This window comes from Danaus plexippus, chromosome Z (genome assembly GCF_018135715.1).
Source record: "Danaus plexippus chromosome Z, MEX_DaPlex, whole genome shotgun sequence".
In the NCBI taxonomy this organism is placed as follows: domain Eukaryota; kingdom Metazoa; phylum Arthropoda; class Insecta; order Lepidoptera; family Nymphalidae; genus Danaus; species Danaus plexippus.
The window spans coordinates 7,451,759-7,478,900 of record NC_083559.1 but is presented as its reverse complement, the minus strand read 5'-3'; the positions used below and the strand labels follow the sequence as shown (position 1 = coordinate 7,478,900).

Sequence of the window (27,142 nt, the reverse complement as noted above, 5' to 3'; positions counted from 1 at the left end):
CCCTAGCTATCTACTGCAAAGGATCGGGCCATTTCCATTATATATTTATTAATCTATTTTATTTATTCATTTAACATTTGGAGTCACATGGTTAATTCATTTGTATTTATCCATATTTCTTATTTTGGATCGTTAATAATATAAATGATTACAAAAAATTAATGTATTTCCATAATTATGATAAACAATTGAATAAATACCTACTAATTTAATACGATAACAAATAAAAATATAGTGACGTAATGAGGTTTTAATTTAATAATGTTACCTCTTAAATTGCTAAATAGAATCGTCCGTCGAGATGGGCATGGTGGCAATAAGAATAATTGACATTTGTATCGAACAAAGGGTATTAAGGGCTCGACCGAAGGGGAGGATAAATTTCGAAAAGCAGTATTAAAACGAGTTTGCGCCGCCTTCAACAAAACCCTGCCTGGATAACATCCCACCTAACGAACATTGTCAATGACAGAGAGAGACAGTCCTATAGATGAAAGCTGCTGTCGAAACGAGACGAACATCACAGAAAGGAGGGCGGATCCTTGTGCGTTACGTCTCTCGTACAGTCGTCGCCCACACCCGCTCATTCGCTTTTCGTTTAGCGCTCGCTATGTAAACGTGTCTTGTTGTGAATCTAAACAAAATCAGTCAGTCGTCGTTTTGTATCCGTGAGAGAAGTGCGTCCAAGTGTCGCGGTTGAGTTTGAACATGTCGTGGCAGTGAACATACGATTCTTACCAAAATGCACGCTTTATTTGGAGAACAAAGCCATTACGCATACCGCAGCGGAGCTGCAGGAGGCTATTCTGCTGGAGTCACTCCTTACGCTTACGATCAATACAGATATGGATACGGACCGCCCTATCTTCACCCGCATCAACAGCATGTCGGAACACCGAAAGATATGGTCAAACCTCCCTATTCGTATATTGCACTGATAGCAATGGCGATTCAAAATGCACCCGATAGGCGAATAACCCTCAATGGTATATACCAATTCATCATGGAACGTTTTCCTTATTATAGAGAAAATAAACAAGGGTGGCAAAACTCAATACGACACAACTTGAGTCTTAACGAATGTTTTGTTAAGGTTGCAAGGGATGATAAAAAACCCGGCAAAGGAAGTTATTGGACGTTGGATCCAGATTCTTATAACATGTTTGATAACGGATCTTATTTGAGACGACGTCGCCGTTTCAAAAAAAAGGATGCGCTTAAAGAAAAAGAAGAAGCTTTGAAACGCCAGCAACAATTACAACAAGCGCAAGAACTGGCGGCACAGGAAGCTCTTAGCGCTGCTGATGCTTTAGGACAAGCGCGAGACGTCAAGCCAGACGTAAAGCCTAGAATATTTGAATGTAGACCAAAACGAGAACCCGGTGCGGATTGCACGCGGTATGACAAATTAAGTGAGCCTATAGACGAGTTTAGCGAGCCTCGATTACCGCCCTCCGCAGTTTACTGTTCGCCACAGCCATATTCTTTAGCAGCCGAGGAGTTTCGAGCAGCTACAAGCGGCTGGTATTCTGCACCCGAACCATCCGCTGACCAGCTTCCGCCAGCTTTTCGGGACCTCTTCGAACCGCCTAGTTGCCAGTTGGCGGGATACCGCGGCAGTTCACCGGCTCCCGACGCTTACCGCGCTTCACCTCCACCTCACCACCACTACCGTTCGCCAGCTCCATCCTACTACCATCATCAAGCTTGCGTAGCCGCCGCACCCGCCTCTGCTCATAAATCCTACTGAGACACCATCCTCAGGTGAGAGAATATTTTAATATACACCGCAAGCGCTTTGCGAAATATTCTTCTCTAGTTTTGTGACGCGAATGCCGCTGTGCGAGATACGTTCGACTACGACCCTGGCGGCCGCAGGGTAGGCGACGGACGGGTTGTTTCGTGACGTGGTTGTGGTTACAGGAGATCGACATCATATGGCGCCGAACGGATTTAGCCGTATTCGTCAGTTCCAGAGCGGATAAATATAGCCTCCTAGCCGGAGATGCTACAGAACCAATACAAGTGGCGGCGTGTCGATAACTACTGTTTACAGATCGTCGGTCAGCCCTGCCGCCTCCTGCTCCGTTCACACCTCTAGGTATGTCTTAACTTTACATGTGTTCCATTTAAGTCATAACTCTGAGTGCTTGTACGAGGAACCGTTATTGCAGCGAGCCGCATCATCTATGGACAAACCGATGTTTGGTTTCTATTCTTATTTAATTATTGTTTTTTTTATTGAATTGTTTGAGGTTTGGGTATTTGTGGTTGAGTCAAGGATCAGTGGAAAATATCCTTACTGTAGAACGTTAAGGTTTTTGAAATTATAATGTACATTTTCTTTTAATATTTGTAATTAGGGGAAAGGTGTGAAGTGTAAGTAAAATAAATTTAATATCATTAATTATCGACCTTGATTATATTTTAATGTAACTAATACCAAAGTATTTTAATCGGTGTAATAAAAATGTGCAAACGTTGACTCAAGTTAACATCTATTAATTTTAAATCTTTTCAATTCTGTTCGAGCCATAGACCATCTGGTGGCCAATTGTACTCATAAATAAATGAAACGACACCCAAATAGTGTCACTTGTTTGTGTTCTTATGCAGAGTCATTTTAATAAATTAGTTACTATGTTAAAGTTTAGAAACGTCCAACTTTCGATAAATATTAATAGTGATAGTTAGGTTGTTCATAATGAAAAAAGATTAAGATATCTGGTTTATAGGTTACTGCCTAAGAAAAATACTGTTTGACCTGAGAGCAATACAAATATGTAATACGTTGTCGTTTGTTCACGAGTCTACATATAAAATTATTCAAATATCTTAATTTAATATTCAATTAAACACCTATTTAAGACTGAGTAGTTTATAGTTCAAACTTAGACAGCATTACGCTTTTATTTCCTTTGGTGGCATTTTATGTTCACTTACCTAATAAACCTATTTGATGATGCACAAAACAGTGCTTACACTATTCAGTATTTGCCCAATCACTTAAAAGTAAACTACATGAAACAGTCGTAAAATTTTATGGCAAACGTTTACTAACATATAAAATAATGTTTTTATAAAAGGCAGTTAAATCTGCCGGCAAAAATAATATTTGGACTATATTTATTGCCACACATCTCTTAAACTACCTATAACTTACTTGTTACACGGTCTTTAATAAGATTCCCGATCTATTTTAATATGTATATTAAGTAGAAGCTATAGTAAAGCCAAACCAATATATAACATGTAGTTAGTGTTACAAATGAAACGTGGAAATATTTTATATCAACTTGTTGGATCTTGCTTCGTAACAAAAACAGTGTGGGTAATCCATTTACAATCACAGATGTAACAGTATTGTCGGGTATCAGCTATTGCTTATTTTGGATGATTGTATGAATTTTTATTCAAAATTAAAATGCTAGGTAGGTTTGGTTTAAATCAATTTCGTAAATATTCTTACTGTTCTCTGTCTTATGTTACAATTATATCTATTATATAATGTTTTTTTTCCATCCATAATTATTTTATAGACCACGTCTAACTAGAAATTAGCAGAAAATGCAAAACTTTGTCTCTCAGCTGATTGCTTCCACAAGAGTTTGATAAGATAAGTCTTTATGATCACAAAAAAAATCGTGAAAACATTTTCGTCAGTCAAAGAAACCTGCTTTCGATGGGTCGGTAGAGCTAAATTGTTGTATAGTCTTATCTATACTTGTTTCTTTTCACTTCTTTTTATCATCATCAACGTTTTCAAATAAATATATTTTATTTTTTGTCCTAGGTGACGGGAACGAAGAAAGCGGGAGGCGAATAGCAGGGAAACGAATTGTTCCGATAACCATCAAATAAATTGATACGAATACTTACAATATTTACTATTATTAATTAACACGTCTGATTAATAGTATTAATTTGTAGTGAAATGAACATGAATTATAGTAGTAGAGTTATCACAAAATTGTTCATTTTTCATAGAGATTCATAAAGGTCTTATAAAATTTTATAAAACAAAGTAGTCTGAATATTTGCAATATAGATACAATTTAAAATGTTTTAAAATTCTCAGTTAAATAATGTGAAAGCAAGGATTCTATTTTCATCACATGCTAGTGAAAGACCACATAGAATATTATGTAGCCCATACTTTAATGTATTTATGAGTTTTTATGTATATATTTAATTTAGAATTACATAGCTGTAAGGTAGGTTAGAGCATAGTAGACTAAATATCGTTTCTAGTCTTTACTTTGATACTTTCAGTTAAGATGTACGAATTATATAAGGTTCTAGCTATGAGGGTTCTTAGATTTGTTAATTGTTTTTCACATTTTAAGTGAAAATGTTAATAAATTTGGTAAACTAAGTATCATACAACCTTCAAAATCTTGAATAGAAAATTATTTTAGGTATATATAGTTCTTGTGCACACTCTTATTTTCATTTTGAATAATATTTGTATGGACGCATGAAAATTGTGAGAGATTGGATTAATTGTTTGAACACTTGTGGACAGTCTTTATGAATTATTGATAAACCAATTAGTATAATATATTACTTTGAAACAATTGTCATAGCCTTCTGTGAATCTGTTTTATGGCACTTTATGTACTATAGTAATTTAGAATAAAATAGCATAAATACTTGTAAGAGAAATAAATTCCGAATATATTAGAAATATTTAGAATAATTTTCGATCGCCTAATATTTAAAATATAACCAAACTATTTATTACATGCGTTCTATACAGATCATTTAGAATGTTTCATAAATAGAAATTGTTTCTGATGTAAAAATATGAATGTTCATCAAGCATTGATAATGTAGTTTTTTTTTTTAATAATAAAGTAGAGAAGTAGGTTCCATTTTAATAAAGGAAATACATATATCGAAAAACTATTTTTATTTAACGACTTTTCACGATGGCGTAGTCATATACCTACAGCACCAGAACCTACAGCACATTTAGAAAACTACTAGTTTTTGCCCTCGACTTCGTCCTCGTTAGTTTCAAAATTAGAAGTGTATAGATGATCGGACAAACACTCTTCCTCCTTAAAGAAAGTAGATAAAAAGATTTTGGATTTAATCAACTTATTTTATTTTCAATCTTTTCTTTTCCCTTGTTCTAAGCTATCTCTCCGCCAAACCCGTATAGCCGTTATTAAGTTATAAATGGTGTAAATAACAAGAATTTCTTTTATATAAAAAGATTAATATAATGAAATTTTAAAATTACATCATTTCATTCTTCAGCGACCCAAGTAACAATTTTATTGCTGCTTTAAGTGATTGATTATAATAAGGTAAGTTTTTTAATGAAAAAAATAAACATAAATAAAATTTTGATAAATTTAATTTTCACTAGTCTTTCATTATATAAATATGAGATGGTACGAGTAATGCACGTTTTAATGTATCCGGTCATACAGGTTGCCAAAAGTTTTCAGCCCAACTATTACATATAGGTCGATAAGGTTAAAAAGAAACAAATAATATATTACTTAATAGAATTAAATTTTTTTTGTAACATTCTTTATTATAATTAAAATTACAAATATTTTATATATAAAAAAATACCTATGTTTAATATTTTGTCTTACTAGACACTTAAATATATTTATATAGAATATGTAAGAAGGGTTTACAAAATAATAGGTCTCAACTTTTTTATTACAGTTTAATGTTAATATGAATTTGTCTTTTTCATACTTTTCTTGATATTCATTTCTCCACTCTAGATGGTAATGATATAATAGAGATACACAAACTTAACAAATCAATAATTTCTAAAAGCTTTTTATAATTTAAAACCGGTTTTCTATGGCAAAAAAAGAAAATCGAGCACAGTGAAAGTTTTGATTTAGAGATCTGCAAGTTAAGAAATAACTTTTCATTTATTTATTTATTTATAGTATCAACTCGAAAAATTATAAAAGTTAAATATTTTAGCCAACGAGGTATATCAAAGTAGTATAATATGGGGCCTGAGTAGATTTCACAATAAGCACTTCCACGATACTAATAAGCTGCTATATTTTAAAACAGTATATCCCACATTATAAAGAGACCTCGTCATCATCGGACATCGCAATCATTTCGATACATCGAGTAGTGGCACTTCACATCGATTTAGACCTCGCATTCCGATGCTAACTAAAAAATACAAGTGGCGATTCAAGGAGCCGAGGTACCTACATCACAACTATATAGGGCCACCACCATTTTTGTAGAACCGAGAATCTGGCTTATTTAATATGCGGTACCTGGTCCACGCAAGGCTCATAAGCGCTGGTGACTGAGATATTCAAGAGGGTCGTTTTGTCCGTTGTATGTTGACGTCTACCACCCACATCTTCATTGACATCTTGGACCTTACGTCAAAACTTATGATAAACTCTTATATTCAAGCTTTAAGGTATTATTATCCTATTGGAGTTGTAAGTACCGGTGACCCACCGGATTGTACCTACATAAAACAAGCCATTTGTTCCAAAAATATCTATAACTTTTAATAAAGATTATAAACACTTTATATATAAACCATTGTAGCACACTTTTCTTAAGCTTAAATCTAATGTAAAGATTGAAAATTAGAGTTTAGGATAAACCATTTTTTTTATTAATGTTAATTATAAGTAAAACCAAGAGGTGCTTACTTTGGCAGTATGCGTTACTGTAACGGTCAATGAACTGGTGCCCTGTTTATTGTTTTTCTGCAACGAATATGTTGATATTGGCACACTCACTATTTGTTTTAAATGGTAAGTCAGTCGGTCAGGTAAGATTATTTTACGTCACCTTGGCACATCTAGGAAAAATGGAGAGGTATTTGTACTTTTAAAATTAGAAACGGAAGTACAAATTTTTCATACATCTGTATTAATGTAATAAATACCATTTATCTCATTAAAATGTAAGAATATAAAAGATATTTTGTTTTCTTAGAATAAGCAAGTGTCTAAATTAAATAAACAACAAAGCCCAATGATCGTGTCTACAAACGTAACAGTAAACCTACGCACTCTACCGCTTTAGTTTACGACAATGTTGATGGTAATTTATTTTTTTCATGTGAAAACAATGTGTGAGTATGTAACCACTGGTAATTTATTGTATAGCACTTATTCAATTTATTTCAATGTTGTTTTCAACCTTGAATAAACTTCAAAGTGTTTGCGATACTAAAATCAGGAAATTAAATTAATTTCTTCGAACTAAATGTTAAATAATAGGAATAACTGAATGAAACTTTAATTGAGCTGGTATTGCAAGCAAAAATCATAAAACTAACTTAAAAAGGGAACAATTTGATATTATGAATTTAGATTTAATTTTCCGACGTAGCAAGAATGTGAAGATAAACAATCAGTACGTATGAATCAGCCAGCGTTTTGTGGAGGATCGAAGGTCAACAACCACCTCATCTGTATGGATTATCTCTGTCTTAACGCGATAATTTAATCCTTTGTTTATCCAATGCCTCTAATAGTCTCGGTGCACCGGAATGGAAAGCATCTGAGCGCAGTCATGTATCATACGTATAAGAAAATAATCCACGCTGTGAGTTACGACTGACGGTACAGTGATCATCACCAATATTTAAAGCGTTGAAATTTGGATCCTTACTAAAATTAAAAAGTAAAAACTTAAGTTTGGTTTTCTGTTTCATGTGAGATACGTGCTTTAAAAAAATATTTAATTGCTAGTGTTTATTCTATAAGCAGCTTGCCACTTGCCACTTATACCTATAAGGTTTGTGTAATTCACATTAATTTATAGTCAGGTAAAGTATAACACCTACTTTACTTTTAACAAGTTACAAAAAGATATAAGCTCATTTATCTTGTCCTCAAACAAATTATCACTTTTCAACATCATAATGTTTTAATCGTATTTGAGTTTTTGAAAGTTGTCAACGTTGTGTGATAATTATGTAGTTCCCATAGTTTCTTTTGGTGAAAAAATTTCATACAAAATGGTAAAGTTCTTGAAGATTATTTTCATTAAATTCTAAATTTTTTATTTCTATAACAAATTATTAATACCTAAATCTACTATTACCTACTAAGTATATATTTTTAGTGACGGATGGCACAAAAAAATAATAAAAAAATATTTTTCAGGAAAACCATAGGTATATCCGATGTTCTGTAATGGTTTTGGATAATTAAAATGTATATTTAATAGATACGAATTGAAAATCGAATCGAGTGACATAAAATAGAAAAGGGGCCCTAGAAAATAGTTAATGCGCCCCACTCCTATTTCCTGTAACCCCATGGATACGCCTCTATCGACTCCCATGGCTCCCCTATATTATGTCATTTCATGCTTACGATCGATCTTATACCAAAAGTTAAATTCACCTCTGTTTCCTGTTATAAAGCAACTGAAATATCAAACGCTTCAGATGATATGATATACGAATTGACTTCAGGGGTGATATTATTTTTCATAAAAGGTAAGTGCCTACGTAGTTATGTTATGGTTTAAGTACTTAGAAAATTTAAGTAAATGATTTTAGTTTTAAAATGTATTTCGAACGTTAAGACCCATAGGAATTAGAAATAAAATATTTCAAAATAATTTAAGCCCTCAACGTACAAAGTATTATTATGTCCGTAAAATATACTTTTTTATAATCGAATCAAGAGAAACATGTCATAAGAAAATTAATATCTCCCTAAATAACAAGTCATGAACATTATTATAAGTTGTTTGGGAAACTAGATTGGATTTGCCGGGAATAAGAAGTCTAATTGATATTTAATAATATGTGATCAACTTATTGAAATTATATTTTTTTTTAGAAATTAAAACCCTAAATTAGAAGACAACTAGATCCACAGAAAACGAATTAAGAACCAACTGTGTATTAATATTTTTTTTGTTAAGCAAAGCTGCTATTATATATTGGAATAATCACAGAAATTTTATTAGGAAATAACTAAAATGATTTAATATTAAGCCGTAAATTATTATTTTTAATAGTTTTTTATTGAACTTGCTGTAAACCATGTCAATATATACAAAAATGATATCAAAACATGATATGAATGATAGAACAGCAGACAGAATTCTTTTCTTTATTAATACAGATCTTCATTAGCAAAGTTTCTCTTCACTGCGTATAAGTCCGTCGTTCGTAGATTAAAACTTTAAAAGCTTATCGGAAATCCGAGAAACTACGTTACCACCCGCAGCCGATTCGAAAAAGCAATTTGATTTGACGGTTATCTCACCTCCTGCGTTTATATTGAAACTTAGATAAATATTTACTTTATCGAGTCTAATTTGGCACGAAACGGGCCACCGTCGTGCTTTGGATGCCTTCCTTTTGGCTGACGATGCTAATAGATAAAGAACAATGTCTATTTTCCATAATTGTTTTCCTTATTCCAGTTAGGAAATTTAAAAATTAAATTTAAAAAAATTTATTAAATTAAAAAAAAAACCATGGCAAAGAATTTATCAGATATTTTTTATTGGTACACAACATATGAAAGATCTAAATATCCTATTTTGTATTTGGGAGGTTGATTCCCGCGTTGGGTACCACCGCACACATTTTCGTTTGGTTCTAGTTTACGTTTTACTACTAAGCACTTGTTGAATAAATAAATAAAGACGATTTAAAATAAACTTCACCATTAATCTTGGACTTTGTATCGTTTACGGAACCGTGAGATCTTTGTACGACATTGATTTTTCAATAGGTATGAGTATGTATGTGGTTCAACGAGTGTATAATTTGTTTATATAAATATCTTTTTTATTTCAGGGCCATAGATAGTTCGTCACGTAACAATGAATGTTATTGATATATATTTTTTTCATATTTATTAGCAGTTCTTTATAAAATTTGTGTAATTATAAAATGTGTGTATCCTTTGAACAGGATTCAATGTGTTACGTTTTAAATTAGAAGAAATGTAAGAAAAATATATTGCTAAAATATCATACAATCGAACGATATTTACATAAAACTATACATCCGTAACCTTTCATATAAATCAAACAATTGGGTAAAGAAAATTGACTCGACGATGTATTGTGTTAACAGATTTATACTTCCTCGCTAATAAATCTGATAGATCGTTGGTATTACGCAATAGCTGTTTTAATATCGATTCATTCATCGAATTCAAACCGAGCGGCACAATTAGGTGTTTCCCGGGAATGGCCGGGACGCCCGCCTGCAAACTGTCATTACAAAAATAGTGGCCCCAGAAAGGGTAGGCCAAGACATGGCACATATGGACCTGAGCACGGCGCTCGTTATTTTAATTTCTTTCTACTCCTCTTCGAAACTCTTAACTGCTAAGCGATTGTGTAATGCTTCAAACGTTCCGTTTGTCTAATGGCGATCAGTTCGTTTATCCTCATTCTTTGTTTATGTGGATTTTGCTATTTAAACTTATTAAACAGAAACGATAATTTAATTTTTTTACTATAAAATTTATTAACTACCAATTAACTAGATACTTATTTGACTTTTACATTTGAGTTCATAAATCTAAAAACTTGTTTCGATTTATGATAACGTCGTTATCGAATAAAGAACGACAAAACTTTATCCGATGTGTAACAATAAATCTTTACTTCAACATGAACACAAATTAGACACGAGTGACAAATAGAGGCGGCAGAAATAGAAACGCTGACAGTGAAACAAACGTCGATCAGCCCGACCAGCCCGACCTAATGGTTTCACATTCCATTTTTCATGTTAATTTAAAAATAGTACTCCGCTTTTATAACATTATTGTAAGCAGAACAGTTTTATGGATCAGACAAATACAGGTAATACCGTGTGATTTATTTGTGTTCGATGGAACGGAGCACTTTAACCTAGTTTTGTGGTTTAAAAAATCATGTTATTTGCTATTTTAGTAGTTTTACTACTGGATTTTAGATATAAGTTATTTATTTGCACGTTTCCACCCTTACTTCATAAAGGATTTTTAAATTACTCGGCAATAAAATAAGACTTTTCGTTCGTTTGCATTTCATGTTCACTCTTAGCTGGTAAAGTAATTATTGCATTTTGTGATAGGTACGTACTTATAACTACATTATTATTTGACAGATATTCAAGAACTTACATTCCATAATGATTTGTCACCAAATACAGAAACTGGTAACTCCGGTAAATTAATTTTGAAAATGTTTGTTGAAGGGTGGACCTGAGGTATTTAAAGAACAATTAGTCGGCTGCTTCTCAGCCCTTAGGGCAAATATTAGCCTATTCCCGCCAACCCTCTTTCGGAACAATGCCGCTCTGGGCGTTCGTTGGAAATGGTTTATAACTTAATGTTTGCTCGCTCTCCCCTATGTACCTACCAATATATAACATTCCCTTCCTGACATCGCCGGCAATTATCTTGTTTGAGAGGGAAAAAGTTGTTTGGAAAAAAGACAGTTGTTTTGGGATCACAGTGTTCTGTGAAACCAGTTGAGTGAAGAGCATATTGCTGAATTCAGATGCTAAGTATAAATTTCTCAGCGATATCTGTAGCCTCTGCACGAAACCATCAAGTTTTGGTTTTGTTATATTACTAATTAATATAAATAAAGAGTACGTCATATTTGTATATATTTGTTTTAAATCCGTACAAAAGTATAAACCAAATAAACAGACAAACACCTAATATTGTACTTACCACTTAAAATTAAGTATAAAAATATTTTATCATATTGTGATGAAACTGAAAGAGTTAAATGAAAATGAAATGAGTTAATTTACGATATTCCTCAATTATTACAGAGAAGTAAAAAGTCAAAATAATGATATATTAGCCTGGCATTAAAAATTAGAGTTATTGTTCAAATCTCTAACGCAGTTTGGGTCATGAAAAGTTTCGATTACTTACATTAATGTTTTGATAGGTAGTATATATAATTTTTCATTAGAATTCACACACAACATATTAAGGCAATATTTAAATTCTTAGTTAATATAGGATATTTGTGTGAGCGTTAGCCACATCATTCAGTTGCGGATTGACTTTATGAAAACCGCAATTTTGTAGCGGAAGGTGACCACCAAAGCTTACGTCGCTGGCGGTCCCATCTATACTTACAAAAATACCGAATGTAATTAAATGTAGATAACTTGCGCTTTATAGACGGCTGCGCGCGCGCCTGTGTTTGTTTAGTTTGTTATAGACGTGTTTTTACGCAATCTGGAAGTCGTAAATCGTATACACCGAATTATGTCGTTTACCGAAGTGAAGATACCTACACCTCTCTGTTTTTATAATTCTCAATGACATTTGTAATGGATTTGGTTTGTGATTGATCATTCAATCTAAGTCAGTCATTCTTATATATAGCATACGTTGATATACAATTGTTACTAAATTTCGCAGTTCAGCACCAATGTTACTTTAAAACAATTGCTTCGAAAAAATATTTAGCAAACACTTCAGCGTGTGTGATATTGGTTTTAGATAATTACTTAAATTGCGGTGTGCTGTTGCCGCGCTTTTCAAAACAAACATGTACCCGGCTCCCGAGTAACCGCTAACGACTGTTCAATTTACCACTACACTTCGTTTTTGTTTACACATTCAAACACCCAGTTAAACATATGTTTAAGTAACAATATTATAGGAAGATATTTATTATATTATGAGTTGTATATCTTTTTTACACCCAGTAAATGTCCAAACCTCAACAATTGAAAATTAATTGGTCATAAGGGAGCAACATCGAAATGCGCAACAATTGTCAGGATCGGCTAATCTTCTGGTTGAATGAAATCCGCAGCGAAGGCTAATGTGGCGAATAATCCACCTCGCGCTTCACTGTGCCCCGGGCTGCAGCCAGCCAGTACAATGGCCAGCTCAATATAATCCGCAAAAACTAACAATATTACAATTACTCACACACAATAGTTGATGGCCGACTTCAGTCTCGCATTGTCCGCCTTAAAACATAGATACAAACATAAAAATGAAGTAACAAAACTACGAATACCCCAGTTTTTTAAGTCTTGAGGTATGTTACGATTTAATTCAATATTGTAAGAATAATGTACCGATTTTAAGCTTTTGTTGGTGGTCTTTCAGGTAGCTTTGGTCGCGTCGTGAGAGTCTTGTCATTCTTTTTCTTATAATATATCTTTTTATTAAACAATAATTTGATGATAAAATACTTTAATGTTACATAATCTGTAACTAACCAATTAAAATCATGCGTCATTTTGTCAACAAAAATAATTTTAAATTATGATATAATTAGATTTTTTTGACCTGAATATCTTTTGATATACATATATGGAAGAGATTATGTATAAGATATTTTGCAATACATTAAATATTTAATTGATAGTAGTTTGAATGAAATTTTTATTCATACATATTAAACAGTAATTTTAATATAAATTTCGGATATAGATCCAAATTGTTCATGTCAACGAGGTGGAGTTGTCAAAAAAATTGCAAAAAATTCAAACTAACATGTCATTTTGACACCATTCATCCCGTCCGCTCGACGAACCTTTTTATTTAAGAATTAAGTAACATACAAACATTAAAGTATTCTATAACAAGACAATAAAGTTCAAATTTCTAAAACATCTATTGGTGAGATTTTTTCTTGACTGTGTTTCTTAATGAATCCCCATGGACACCATTCATGTCATTTGAAAAGTAAACAATCAGTTTTGCTTATTAAAAATATAAATATTTTTACACTATCTACACATGAATTCCAGGATGGTTTGTGTATGTTTGGTAAGGATTTAACAAGAATTGTAATTATAATAATTACAATTATTTTATGTGAAATTAAAATTTATTTATTTTAATTGTATTGAAATATATAGTTTTCAATAAATTAATTAAAAACTTATTTAAATAAATCGGTGTATGTAGCCCTACGACAAGTGTCGTTCCAGTCGGTGGTAGGTCGTGGCGTTCCACAATACAGGAATTATAGCAGGTTTGTTCGTCCTGTTCGCATTGTTAGTAATTCACGGTTTGTTCAAAGCACATGCAACTGCGGATCAATGCTCACGCATCGCCGGCACGTCGTTATCGCGCCTCGCCATAACTCGCAACCCCTTTCGTTTTTATTTTCGCTGCGATTTTAATACGAAACTGTCTGCGGATCAACATATTTTACACAGCCGCTATTGTAATGATGTACAATTGAGTCTGCTATCAATAAATGAGATGGGGATGAGCTGTCTATTCAGTTTGATCTTATAGAATAATAACTAGGCGGTACTATATTCGTTTTATATTCATATTATCTTCTTATTTTATTATCACAAATGGATGATTTAGTTATAGTTATATACCTTTTTATGAATAAGTTACCTACTCCGACTTACTTCACGGATAAAAATATTATCTAATATCTCAGCTTACGCTATCTTATACTTGGACTTGAAAAATACTAGGATAAATATAAGCAAAATATTCTTTAATTGATAATAATTATTTATACAACATTTAATCCGTGAATAAAAATTCAGCGAATTCGCAATATGCCCGTCATCGTCTTGCATTGATCAAAAGACTATCACGACTACTTAATTTATGACAACTGACTTAAAGGCTACCAATCTGTGGAAAAAAAACGATTTGGCTCGATTTCAAGTGAATCGAATCGACGTCTGACTAAGAATACGTTTTATTTAGACGTATCCTTTTTATTGAGCTATTACGAGGAAGTGCGAGCGGTTTGCGTTGACATCTTAAGCGACTCAAAAGCGCGACCGGAACCTGAAATAATAACTTCAAAGGCGTTGTAATTAATCGAGCGACTCGTCAGAATAAAAATCAAATTTTGCCATCTGAAGTCTTCCATATATTGATTGACGTCAAAGCATACAAGTCAGAGTGGCACTTTAATTTTAAATTTTCACAATATATATGTTTCGTTTATTATAATTAAAATTTACTGCAAGAAGCAAAAGAAAAATACATATATATATTTCTTTTTATGTGTACCTATTCGATAGTGACAAATAAAACGGAATAGAGGTGGTACTCAAATCAATCCTTTGAATTTAATTTTATTCGGAAACGGTCTTTGGTTTTTCTCTCTTTTCATTATTTTTATAGTAGAAATGTCTTTTACATTTAATCGATACGCCATCGGCTCTAAACAAACAGCTGCAATTTGGATTATACTCCACGCCTAATTTCGGTCGGTAGACTTATTTTAACATTAAATACACACACACAAATAACCCTTACGTAAACAAGTCTCCCCTAATATAGAAATCGGTGAAAAGAACAGCTTATCTATTTCAAAGTTTATTGAAATAGCGCCTCAACAGTACGCATTTAAAGTAATTTTTCTTTGAGATTTGAATATAGAAATGCAATTAATTAATTTTGATAATTATTATAATCTATCGCAAAATATAAAATAAAATGGATTAATACCTTCGTTCCATGGGACAACATTAAAAGCTATATCCGAAATTTGAGATAACTCAGGACTTAACATATCTAAAACAACAAAAGATAAATATTGGTATTGTATAAAACCGCAGCGGTACAATGTGGCAAGCACATGGATGGTCCTTTACAATGTTTAACATTTGACGAGCCTTAAGTTTTTAACCCACTCGTTAAAACGCTTTCATTAATATTTGTTAACCTTGAATGAGAACAATTATATTAATATTATTGTATAATTAAACACATTTCTATGCCAATGCCTGCTGCGACTAAACGTGTAACGACCTTATTGAAATAGATGGATATTTAATGCGAGAATTATAGCTATTTGCACGTATTTATAAAGTTATACATGAACAAAAAAAAAATAACTTCAATAAAAACATTAACATTTCTCATACCTATATTACACAGTTTTGGATTTGAAACTTAGGAAGGATTTCCTAGACGTCACGTATAATATACAAAACAAACAGAACGGTGTCGACTCGCTCTCTGGCGACATAAGTTTATTTGTTTAACTACTTTCAGATAAATAATATATTTATTTATTTGATACCCTAGATATATTGACAAATTGCTAAGTTTATAAATCTCTTCTGTTTTTTGAACTGATTTTAAAAACATTGGTACTAAAAGTTGGTATGACAATTAGAAAATATTTGTGTAATGTAATAGAAAATATGTTATGAAATATTATTAATATGCCTTAAAAATATTTACATATAAATATTTTATTATGAAATATTCATTCAATATTGTATCTTAATGTTCATATTGAATTAAGAATCGAGTGGATCGGAGAGAGGTGAAGTGCGGTCGATGATTATCGCCTTTTCTTGGCTCAAGATTTGGTAAATTATTATATTCAATAGCATAGAGTTAGAATCAAGTATAATATAAACTTAATAGGTATCAAGTAACAAAGTTTTATTATAAAGTTTCAAAAGTCTTCCATGATATTTAACATATTAAAGAAGTAAATGTGAAAGACTATATTATACTAGCTGAATATATAAGGGCCGAACGTTTATAAAGTGGCTGTAATCAGACTTTCTTTGTTATGAAAGTAAAAAGTTCCTTGGCATTACTACCACTTGAAAGCAGCTCTCATTTAGAAAACGGACAAAAATTTCATAATAATTTTGTATTGAAACCTAAAAAGTGAACCTAAATTATATTTTAAACTTTTATACTTTAATAATTTTCATATTATAATTCTTTCTAATTTTTTATTATCTTTTAAATTATTAAGAATAACGTAACATTGTTGTCTCTTATGACTTGCGTTATGCCACAGAAGAGGAGCTTCTAACTATAAATCAGTAATTAGCCGCGACACTGCAATAACATAGCCACGTGCGCCGGCGCCGCTCTCCCTCAATATGCATCGTATACTTTAGTGTCTTAAACTTGGATCAGATCATAATCTTTAATTAAAATAATTACTTTCTGGCATTACGATCATAAACAGTTACTTTTTATTATTAATTAAGTCTTAATCCTATTGTACTTTCAAACTGAACTAGATGGCATCTGCATTTAATTCTTACATGAAATCTCAAATATTAGAATAGACCTATACAAAAAAGAGTTAAAGTTTCTATAATATAATTAGACAACTATTAAATTCCACGTTCCCATCGCTTTACTTTAAACATTTCATGAATGGTAGGCGTGCTTCATTTTAAGGTTCCACGATTATATCAGACAATCCGTAGCGCAAACACAGTCACAGTATTCAAGCCGTCTGCGACCACGACGTAGGTGTCGAGGAGCCCACACTGAATTCAATGGCCCAATAACAATGATCATCACTTGTCGCCTACTAAATCTGGTCAGTTTTGACATGTCGTCATGTTTTTATTAACGCCCGCTGTCAGTAATTCCTCGGTGATCTTAGAGACGAGGGACTGTCCAATTTGCGACAATGGCCTGTACTTCTAATTCCTATTGTAGTCATGAATTAACAAATAGGTGTTATTGCGACGCACCACAACAATAAAGATTAAGATTTATTTTTACAAATGACTTTTGTGTTCCGGTTATAAAAAAATATCTATGTATGCTCCTCCTAATCTTGACTTCCCCTTATCTTACATAATTAGTAACTCATTCATGCTTATACATTATTACAAATTTCATTTCATGAATTTGATTTTATATTTTTTTAGCTTAGTGCTTAGTTTTAAATAAATGTTATTATAAATATAAATATTTATAATTATAAAACTAAGCAGAAATACATTTATCACCTTGATGTTATTTTATAATCGATTTTAGATTTGATAAAAGTTAATTATTAATTTCTTAGTTATAAAATTCTCTTTAATTATATGAATACTCGTAACTATATAAATTTTTATATGGAACCTTTTATGTTCTTAATTTTAAATGTTTACTCAGCCGATAGGGGATGACTACACGTTTCGTGGCAGTTTCTGATCTACAAAACGGCCAATAAAATCCTCCTTTGTTGTGCTCTATAAAAATAAAAATATATATTTGCTTAGGCATACTCTAAGTCCCTAAAATATAAGGAATTTATTATTTTATTTCAAACGAATAAGGTTTATATTTTAACAAATGGTAAGAAAAGTAGCAAATTATGAATTGAATGTGAATGACGTGAAGTACTACCAAAATTATTGTGAACAGACCCCCCGGATGTGTTAAAGGAATCAACAATTGACAAATGAAGTGAACAAAAGTGTTTTATATACTTATATACATTTAATTTATATGAATATTTTTCTTTTTTGTGTTTATATATCTCGGTTCGTAATATTTTTAGACAATAATAAGGTTTAGGTTAAAAAATAATCATGAAATATTTTTTGATTGCAAACCATATATAGACGGGAAAGTTATAAATACGCATATCGAGTTTTAGAACTCATATTATTTGAAGTAACACAGTATATAATAGCTATTACTTAGAAGTCGTAACACGCATGGGTAGGCTTTGAGGTAGTTTTTCAAGGAAACAGCGCATGCGTTTTCCAGCCGACATTATTGAACGGTTTCCTTCCCTTGTTCTAAGGTAAAGTATTATTGTACCTATATATGGCAGCCAATCGTGTACTGTGTATATAGTCGATTTTAACTACCTTCAATGTTTATACTAAATTATAACTAAGCTTTTGGGAGTTTAATTAAAGTTACCTTTCTCCATATACTTTATTGTCTAGGTTCTGTAGTTGGTTCAAGACCTATAACAAAAAACGAAGTAGCAACAAATAGTAGCAAGTCTAAAGTTATTTCATATAGTTATGTATTTAATGTATTTCAGGCAACTGACAAGCATACAAGGTTCAAGGTAATTTAATAAAATAACAGCTGTCAAAGGTGCTTTGTCATGGAATCTACATGTCCGTCACTAGCCGTCGCAAGACACAATTAAAGAGTAAATGTAAAGTAAATACTCCACATTTATTGTCGATTTGATCCACGTCATTCGTAATAGAGTACCTACCGATGGTATGTTTGGGACAATTTGATACTTATTGTACTCATGTTAAGGTTGTTTTATAAATGGTCGCAATGTCGCTGCGTCACGCCACGGCCCACGTAAAACTCTATCAAAATGAGTTGTTGCTAAATATTTTTAACTTAGGGATACTGCTTCCTTATATCTGCGACAAAATTACTTCATATGGAATTCTGAATTATCTGACGTATTTGACTGAACGAACGAAATAAATGTAAGTTTTATATATTTATTCAAAAGCCTTTTCTAGATAAGTAAACAAAAAGCCTCGTCCATTTCATAATACCCTATAAAATAGAACAATATTTAATCGGGCTGAAGAAGTATTGAGTATAATTAGTTATCGATTCTTCGCTAAGTGGATTCCTTAAGGCGAAGTTGAGTTGAGCCGCCGATGACCGCAGGCAATTTCCCCCGGTATATTGATAATACGATATCCAATAAATGCTTTCCAAATTTTACCTCGGCTTCGTAAGGATTATACTCTTCTTAAAAAGCTGATTAATTTTACAAATAATATCAATAACAACGTGATTGAAAATGTAGCTGAAGCGTTATAAAAATTTTGAGGACGACTTAATTCTACTTAGCGATTTATGTTATATTATAAACTACCAGGAAAGAAATTCAATAATTTGTTGTATTGAATAATTACAGAAAATTATCTAAAATATAGAATAGGTACAAGATACTTTAGAAGACTATAAATATTGGTGGAATTATTTTCGCCCTCTTAGATAAATACATATAAAGCTAGTCTTTATTTTTCATACCTATAACAAGCATTAGACATAGACTTGCTAAACAATAACTCAATAGCACCTTATCCTATTTTTGTATGTGTCGTTTACAACTGTCTGCGTTTTGAATATCATATTCCATATTTCTACTTTACAACGACATAGCCACTATAGGATAATTATATTGACCGTCAATTTAATCCTTATATTTCCTGAAAGCAGATTAAATAATATAGTATTATATTTATATTTTAAAAAATCATTATTTATATAAATATATAAATTATTATTTTTGTAAGCAAAGTCATAATAAGAAAATCTTTTAAAATTATTATTAGAAATAAATTTTTCTTAGTATATTTTGATTTAGTTAAAAAAGTCTTACAAAAAGGGATAAAAAATCCTATACAACAAATGATTTTAATGTAATGTATAATGTAATATTTAATATATGTACTGTAACAGAGTCGCTTATTCTAGTTTATCTTATTACATCCAAGGCACTATTATTATTAAAATAAAATAAACTGGCTTTTTTTAACGAAGTTAAAAGACAAAATTTTGATATTGGTACTTCTCTTTTTAATCGCCATTTTAGTGTGTTCTAAAATATAATTCATTTCGAGTAGGTACATAATTTAAGGGTATATATATTTATATATAATTCTCTTATATGATATTAACATTTCTTACAAACTTAAATAAAGTATTTTAAGCTTGTCGAGTCATATTATAATCAATACCACTAGAATCAACAGCGACGTGACCTGACAATAGCCTCGAAGGTTATATACGTCACAGATGGACACGACATCAGCATGTGTCCTATTGTTTAACGTTTGCTGTAAATTCGTCGTAACAGAAAAAATCCTACACCGCCCTGCACCCATATGGCTTACAATAACAAATTCTTAACCAAAAGTAAACCAATGTATCCCCGCGTTCCGTTTTTAGTGAGTGTCTGTAGGCAGGCGAAATGGTATAAAGCCGTTTGAGTGCTTTTGTTTCCTCCAGGTTTGGAGAGCTACGACTAAGTTCGTTTCATTCGCTGAGTTTAAATAAACAATTAAAAATTAAATGTGTGCTAGGCTATAATTGTGTTAAAAGATTTAAGTTAGTGTTATCTAAGCGCACATTAATAATAAGTAGATAGCTTTTTGAAATAAAATAAAAAATTGAATCCCAACGAAAACATTACAAAAAGATAATTTATATTTTAACAGTGAAATATTAAATAATATTATTTAATACAGTTAATATAAAGGATTCGACCTTCCTATTTGACTTTAAATTTATTTTTAAAATAAACTATGCAAAACATCGTTTCCGAAACATGACCTGAAATTTAAGAAGTTTGTTTTTAGGTTTCCACTTATTTTCCATATATATAAAATACTTGATATTTAAAATTTTGTAAAATCGTTTTTATTGTTCTACATCCGAGTCAAAGCCGCCACCATCAAAATGACCAGTTTGATACATATCACTGCGATATCTTTTATACTGTTTGTTTTTCCGTGTTATTGCCCTTGGATGTAGTTTATTTGAATAATTAGCTTTTATTGCCTCTATAGTCTTATTTGAAAGAGTAAAATTTTGTGGAAAATTGAATTTGAACATTTTATTCATTCGTTTCTCCCCAAGTGATTCATACTCCTCCATCATTTCAACTAAATTATAAATTTCCATGGCCAACTTTTGAATTTCCGCTAAATGTGGCACGTGCTGAAAAATACACAATACACATTTATAGTATACATAACTAAAATCATCGCCGTCTTATTTTGAAATAATGGTTTAAAAATATATCGATATTTTTATGTTGAATTTTTAAAGATAAATCTTAAAGAAAATAAATCATAGTCAGACCTAATTCGTTACTTACTTTGTAAGGATAATGGTAATTTTTATTATAATCAATCGCTATCGTAAACACACGAATCATTCTAGCGTATTTGCTTCTAATCATATATATCATTTGGCCGACATCATATGCGAACGAATATGTATAGTATTCTTTCAAGTGATCAATACGCATTACGTTTCGTATAGCATCACTCACAAGGTCTCTGTCACTAGTTAATATTTTCATTTTCATCCGATAACTTTGATACCAATCATAGTGATAGTAATTATGACCAAAGTTTGAAATATCTGGAAATTATTCAATTCTTTTGAGTACCTTATGTCACTTGCGAATATAACCTGATTTTTAATTATTGTGAGGCTTTATAGTCAACACAACTTTTTCTAAATAAATCCATATAAATTTTATCAGCACAGATTAAACAAATAAATAATGTCTATGATATATAGATATCTATCATAGGCATTATTAGTCATACTTCCTAAAGGGATAACAGTATTTTCCGTTTTCAATAGAGTACAAAATTTATTACTGTTGGACATAATTCGTAATCAATCCTATTATGGACTAGTTTATTATATTTATGGAATGTCCATATAACATGATATAGATTTTAGTTGCACAATTAATACTATGAATTTAATGATTTTAATTTTAATTTCTGGATAGCTATAGATAGATGAAATTAAACTCTATAATGTCTATTCTAGAAAACCGTTGAATAGTTTGCACTTCAATTTAAAACTTTCTACGTCTATCTAAAAATTACTTCTATCAAAATCATACTTCTGTTTCCTATTGGGAATTGTATCAATAAACTGATGTCTATGAAATGGTAACACCTCTGTCCAAATGAACAATAATGATTTTTCTGGTTTATTCTTTGTCTTAAAATTTTGCTACGTTTTTAAAGTCCAGCAAAGGATGTTGGTCAGAACACAATGTAATGTCAATACATACATATGTACATATATAATTAGTGGGACGTACTATGTGCATCAAAATTGATTACTTGTCATTATAAAACTAAAAGTACATTTCTTTTGTTAACTGATTTGTATCTTATATTCAATTTTGAGTAGGTATATATTAAGCTATTTGAGGTCTTCTGTTCAGAGTTCCTGAACTGAATCAATGATAAGTTAATTAAGCATATAATTGGCCATCGTTAGTTTCCTTAAAGTAATGTCATAAAAAATATTTTTGAGTAATTTAATTATTGCATTTGTGATATGCTCTCTCCAACACATTACTTTCCACTCGAGAATAAAAATCAGTTCTTATATAACGGATACTTACATAGCAATATAAGAACAAATAATATCAGATTCGCCATCGCTGAGTATGTACGTTTCTTCAAAAAAATTTTTACATCGAGAAACAAATGCACTTAATTAATTAAAATTTTAATTACTCGAGTTTATAGTTGGCTATTACATTATAACGAAGTACTTACCTGCATGTTGATAGTCATGATACCTCTATATGATTTAATGTCGGGATTACAATTTTTATATTTATTTATTCCTACGATCACAGTTATTCTAATAAGTTGTCATCAAAATTAACACTTATAAATTGCTTCGCAATATTAATTAATTTATTTCTAAAATACCATTTAAATAAATGTTGCTTTATTTTTTACCTTTTTTGTATATTGATAAGCAGGGACTTATCTCAATTATTTAGAAATGATGACGTTGTCGTTGATGATGTTTTCATATTTAAAGTTTATGTTTATGAATCGAGTAACACATTTCAACTTATTACAGTCTTAAACACAATGAAACTTTACAAAAATATAATTAGGTACCTTAGGAAATAAAGTTTCAAAAGAGGTCAGCTTTAATTTTGAATTTGATTCATATTATGGGATAGCACTAAAATGTTTTTTTTATTTCTCTAAATGTGCGATGCCCAAACAGGAGAATGAAATTTGTAAATAAAAATAAGCTAATATTAGGAGGTAAAGAAAGATGAAGATAGAGGAGTAAGAAATTAGAACTTCTGTTACTGTTCTGGTCATTCCGGACCATACATCTACCGTTCTTTTTGATTCTAAACAGTAACCATGATCTTCACACAACACTCTGTTGTTAAAGTTGATTATTTTATTTATAAAGTAATTACTTTAATTAATTGAAATAATCCACAATAAGGTCTAGGTCTAACGTTTGCACATATAAGTGTGAATGTAAAGTACTTCACAGGTAAATGACATCGTACAGATACACCAATATAGCTATGCTGGCCCCCTTTATTGAATAGTTAAATACGTTGCGGTTAGAAGCCAGGGGTTGTTGTTATGTTGTGAGAGGCGGAGAGCATTCTGAGCCGCCCCCTGATGCCACTCTGTCCCTTTCTGACTCTTGGAGAAACATTGTATTGATTTGGGGCTACGAGTCCATATAGTAAGCTTCGGGATGAACTTTTAACCACAACAGATAATTGAATTGTTTATTTTTTCTTAAATTAACTCTCTACTTTATTTTTAACAAAATAAATATAAAAGCCAGATATATATTTAAAGAAGATGTATTTCTTCAAAATAATTTCGAAATCAATCTGCATCCCATTTTTAAAAACACATATGTTTATTAAATAAAACGATTTTTTTCGGATAAGTACTCACGTTTTTTATTATTTTATATCTCCATAATCCCGACATTTCGGTTCCTTTACAGTGACCGTGGTTCGTGATCACGGGCGTACGAGATGGAAGTGCAGACATAATACTTATGTTAATATTTTTGACATCTTTTAATGAAGATAATAATTAAAATTTTGGTCCACACTTTATAGGACAATTTCAATTCATAAATTCAGCTAGCCGTTTTCCGAGTTAAATTTCAAGCGGCCCATGTTCATGTGATATTCACCCTTAAAAAAGCGGACCACCATTTACATTTTAATTAAAGCCGGAGGGGATGCACCGGATAATTTCCAAATGGATTGTGTTTTGGGACACGGAACGTGAGAGATAATGTTAACCGTGCATATTATTAAACCTGGTTACTTTTTTTTAACCAACAGATATAGGAGTTGTAGGAAGTTTAATTTCTTATTAGAATGTTTTATACAATTCAATTGGTTTCATAAATCAAGAAGCGAACTCTTAAAACCTTTATTAACTTAACAGTTTACTAAATTTTCTCGATGCTGACAGTGGTTATACCAAGGTGTTACTTGCCAAAATGTATATTCCTAATTTAACGAAAAATATGCAAAAAATTTTGTTTTTTTGCAAGCGTCGTATACATACTGTTACGATTTGCTAGAAATAAAGAATCTTGATGGCCAGAATGACGAACGAACGGCCGAATAACAAAATGATCCTATTAGGGTTCTGTTCTTTCCTTTTTTTTTATAGACTCCTTAAAGTAACGATTAAGAGGAGTACAGAATCGTAAACAACTCTTGAAAATAACAAATCTTTTTCATATATATTAATTAAATAAATTATTTCGATAGGGATTGGGGGAGAATTAAAATAAATGCAATAAATTTTTCTTAATTGAATAAAAGTTTAAACTATTTTGATCCCGACCATGTTAAATCTACATTTCATCGAAGATAACGCATAAAGTTAAAAGAAGATATTGAGAAAAGTCCATTATTATTATCAGATTATAAATTTTTTTGTTTAACTTTTTGTTTCATAATAGTTAAAATATTATAATTAGGTGACATACGTTTGTCAAACATTTTGAACCTAATCCAACAGATACCTACATAATTTTTCATTTATGTTTATAGTTATTTTTTTATAATGAATAAGTCTATTGTAAAGTAAAATATGCAATTAGAGATGAGGAGATTAACACTTGAATCTTAAAAGATTTAGCAGATTGTCTTAGAGAGAAATAATCTAGTCTTAAAACTGGCTACCTGCCTATTCCGCATCCGGCGACGGCGACACGCTGTCTGTCGTATGATGGGAAAAAAGGTGCCGGCGGAAACTTGGAAGCAAACTACAAACGTCTTTCGAAAGACAAAACCCATTAAAGATGGCTTTGAAAAGTTTGAATATGTATCTTATGTTGATATAATCAAAATCGTTCTGAGGATCGTTTGAATCTTTGCAACTTTTAATTTATGGATAAACGGAACGATGGGGCGGACAGTAGCGTTTCAAATGTCACACATCATTAATTAAAGTTTTAATAGTTGACGTTTTTTCGGTTAGGACAGATTTATCAACAAATATATACCGTATGCAAGCCACGTAAGATCCATAACTGATGCATTTTTGTTGGAGAAAATTATTCTCAAATCTTTCATCATATAATTAATTTCCTTACTTATGTCATGCACATTTGCAACCAATAGACAATTTGACCTGAGAATAAAATCAAATGGCCGGAAGTGAAAAAAAATTGCGTCAACAAACACAAATATTTTTCTGTGTTTGTTCAGTCAAAATTTAAACATGTAATTATAGTTAGGTACATTAAATAATTTTCAGCAGTAAGGTGAAACTAATTGGAAATTAAACAGATAAATAGAAATAATAATAAAAAATAATATTTTTAATACTAGAAATATATCGCCGAAACAGTTGATGATAACTAGAGAAAAAATCAAACTGTATCAAAAAGACTAAACTGATTCATTAGCATGTATGTTTCTCGTAATATTTTTATGGTAAGATTTGAAGTAAAGCGTTATTTGACCAAAAAATGATTTATTTTAAATTCGATACAAAATTTATTTTAAAGCGCTAGAACGTCGAAACAGTTTAGTATTCTTACGGTAAAATAAAACGTAAATCAAAACTTAAGCACATATATAACTTAGACTTACGTTTATCCAATAATAATAATAAAGTAATTTCCCAAAGCAGACGACTCTTCTTGGCAATGAGGTATAGCTTTTACTAGAATTAGAATGTAACTTCGCCCGCGGTTACACTTAGAATGAAATGTATAAAGTGTGTTCAAATAATAGATATTATGCGAAGCGATCTTCAGCGACATCCATAATCTGTGCCACGTGACATACAACTGTTATGACATGATCGAGGAAACCAAACGAAGTGAAGGGATAATTGCAGCCTATATCTGATAGTGATGTTTTATTTACATTACTACAAAGTTTAATCAAAACGATTGTAAGCAGTTTTTCCGTAAAAGAGCAAGAAATATTTCACAAACTTTCTTTGATTAATATTATTTATAAATTTTTTATTACTCCGAAAAAAAATACAGTAATCGTATCGCCTAATAAAATATTTAAAGCAATTCAACAACAGCTAAATATTTTGCGTCTACTGAATCTTCATTAAGTTGTCTTTTTAAGAACAACCACAACAATTTTAGAAACTTTTATATAAGTAGGATCTTGAAATCTTTTCAAAATTAACATTCGGTATGACTAAAGCAACTAGATCTTAGATGTACCGCTTATAGTCTGAGTCCTAGGTACTGATACCACAGATTTTATTAAGCATAAACTGTACATTTAAAAAAAATACTTAAAAACTAGAGATATGAACAACATTACCAACAACTCAAGACCAACATTTATTATAAAATAAGATAACTATTTACATTTTCTTAACACGTAATGCGTAGGTACTGGTATGAAAATAAGCAATTATTCTGATTAAGAT

At 31.1% G+C, this 27,142-nt stretch overlaps 2 protein-coding genes across 3 annotated transcripts; one reads left to right on the top strand and one right to left on the bottom strand.

Moving 5' to 3' along the window:
• Window positions 1–517: 517 nt before the first annotated feature.
• On the top strand, window positions 518–4,879 carry LOC116778149 (fork head domain-containing protein crocodile-like). Of its 2 annotated transcripts, XR_004354109.2 has the most exons (3): window positions 518–1,764; window positions 1,924–2,101; window positions 3,794–4,879. XR_004354109.2 is itself a non-coding variant. In XM_032672060.2 (2 exons), exon 1 carries the CDS (start codon window positions 743–745, stop codon window positions 1,748–1,750), a length of 1,008 nt encoding a protein of 335 aa, XP_032527951.1. In that variant the 5' UTR covers window positions 518–742; the 3' UTR covers window positions 1,751–1,764; window positions 3,794–4,879. The 2 variants fall into 2 exon arrangements, 1 of the variants encoding a protein (XP_032527951.1); XM_032672060.2 differs by lacking the exon at window positions 1,924–2,101.
• A 15,209-nt stretch (window positions 4,880–20,088) lies between these two features.
• LOC116777637 (uncharacterized) lies at window positions 20,089–22,945 on the bottom strand. Its single transcript, XM_032671300.2, has 3 exons — window positions 22,831–22,945; window positions 21,550–21,818; window positions 20,089–21,389 (listed from the first exon to the last, which is right to left on the bottom strand). The coding sequence occupies exons 1-3, from the start codon at window positions 22,865–22,867 to the stop codon at window positions 21,090–21,092; spliced, it is 606 nt and encodes a 201-aa protein (XP_032527191.2). The 5' UTR covers window positions 22,868–22,945; the 3' UTR covers window positions 20,089–21,089.
• Between the last annotated feature and the right edge of the window lie 4,197 nt (window positions 22,946–27,142).

What these genes read in the sequence shown, in the direction of transcription:
- LOC116778149 (XM_032672060.2), top strand. Translation starts at nt 743, where the DNA reads ATGCACGCTTTATTTGGAGAACAAAGCCATTACGCATACCGCAGCGGA.
- LOC116777637 (XM_032671300.2), bottom strand. Translation starts at nt 22,867, where the DNA reads ATGGCGAATCTGATATTATTTGTTCTTATATTGCTAT. An exon ending in ATTTGTTCTTATATTGCTAT is followed by an intron (nt 21,819 to 22,830) that starts GTAAGTATCCGT and finishes AATAATTTCCAG; the next exon opens with ATATTTCAAACTTTGGTCAT. An exon ending in ATTACCATTATCCTTACAAA is followed by an intron (nt 21,390 to 21,549) that starts GTAAGTAACGAA and finishes TGTATTTTTCAG; the next exon opens with CACGTGCCACATTTAGCGGA.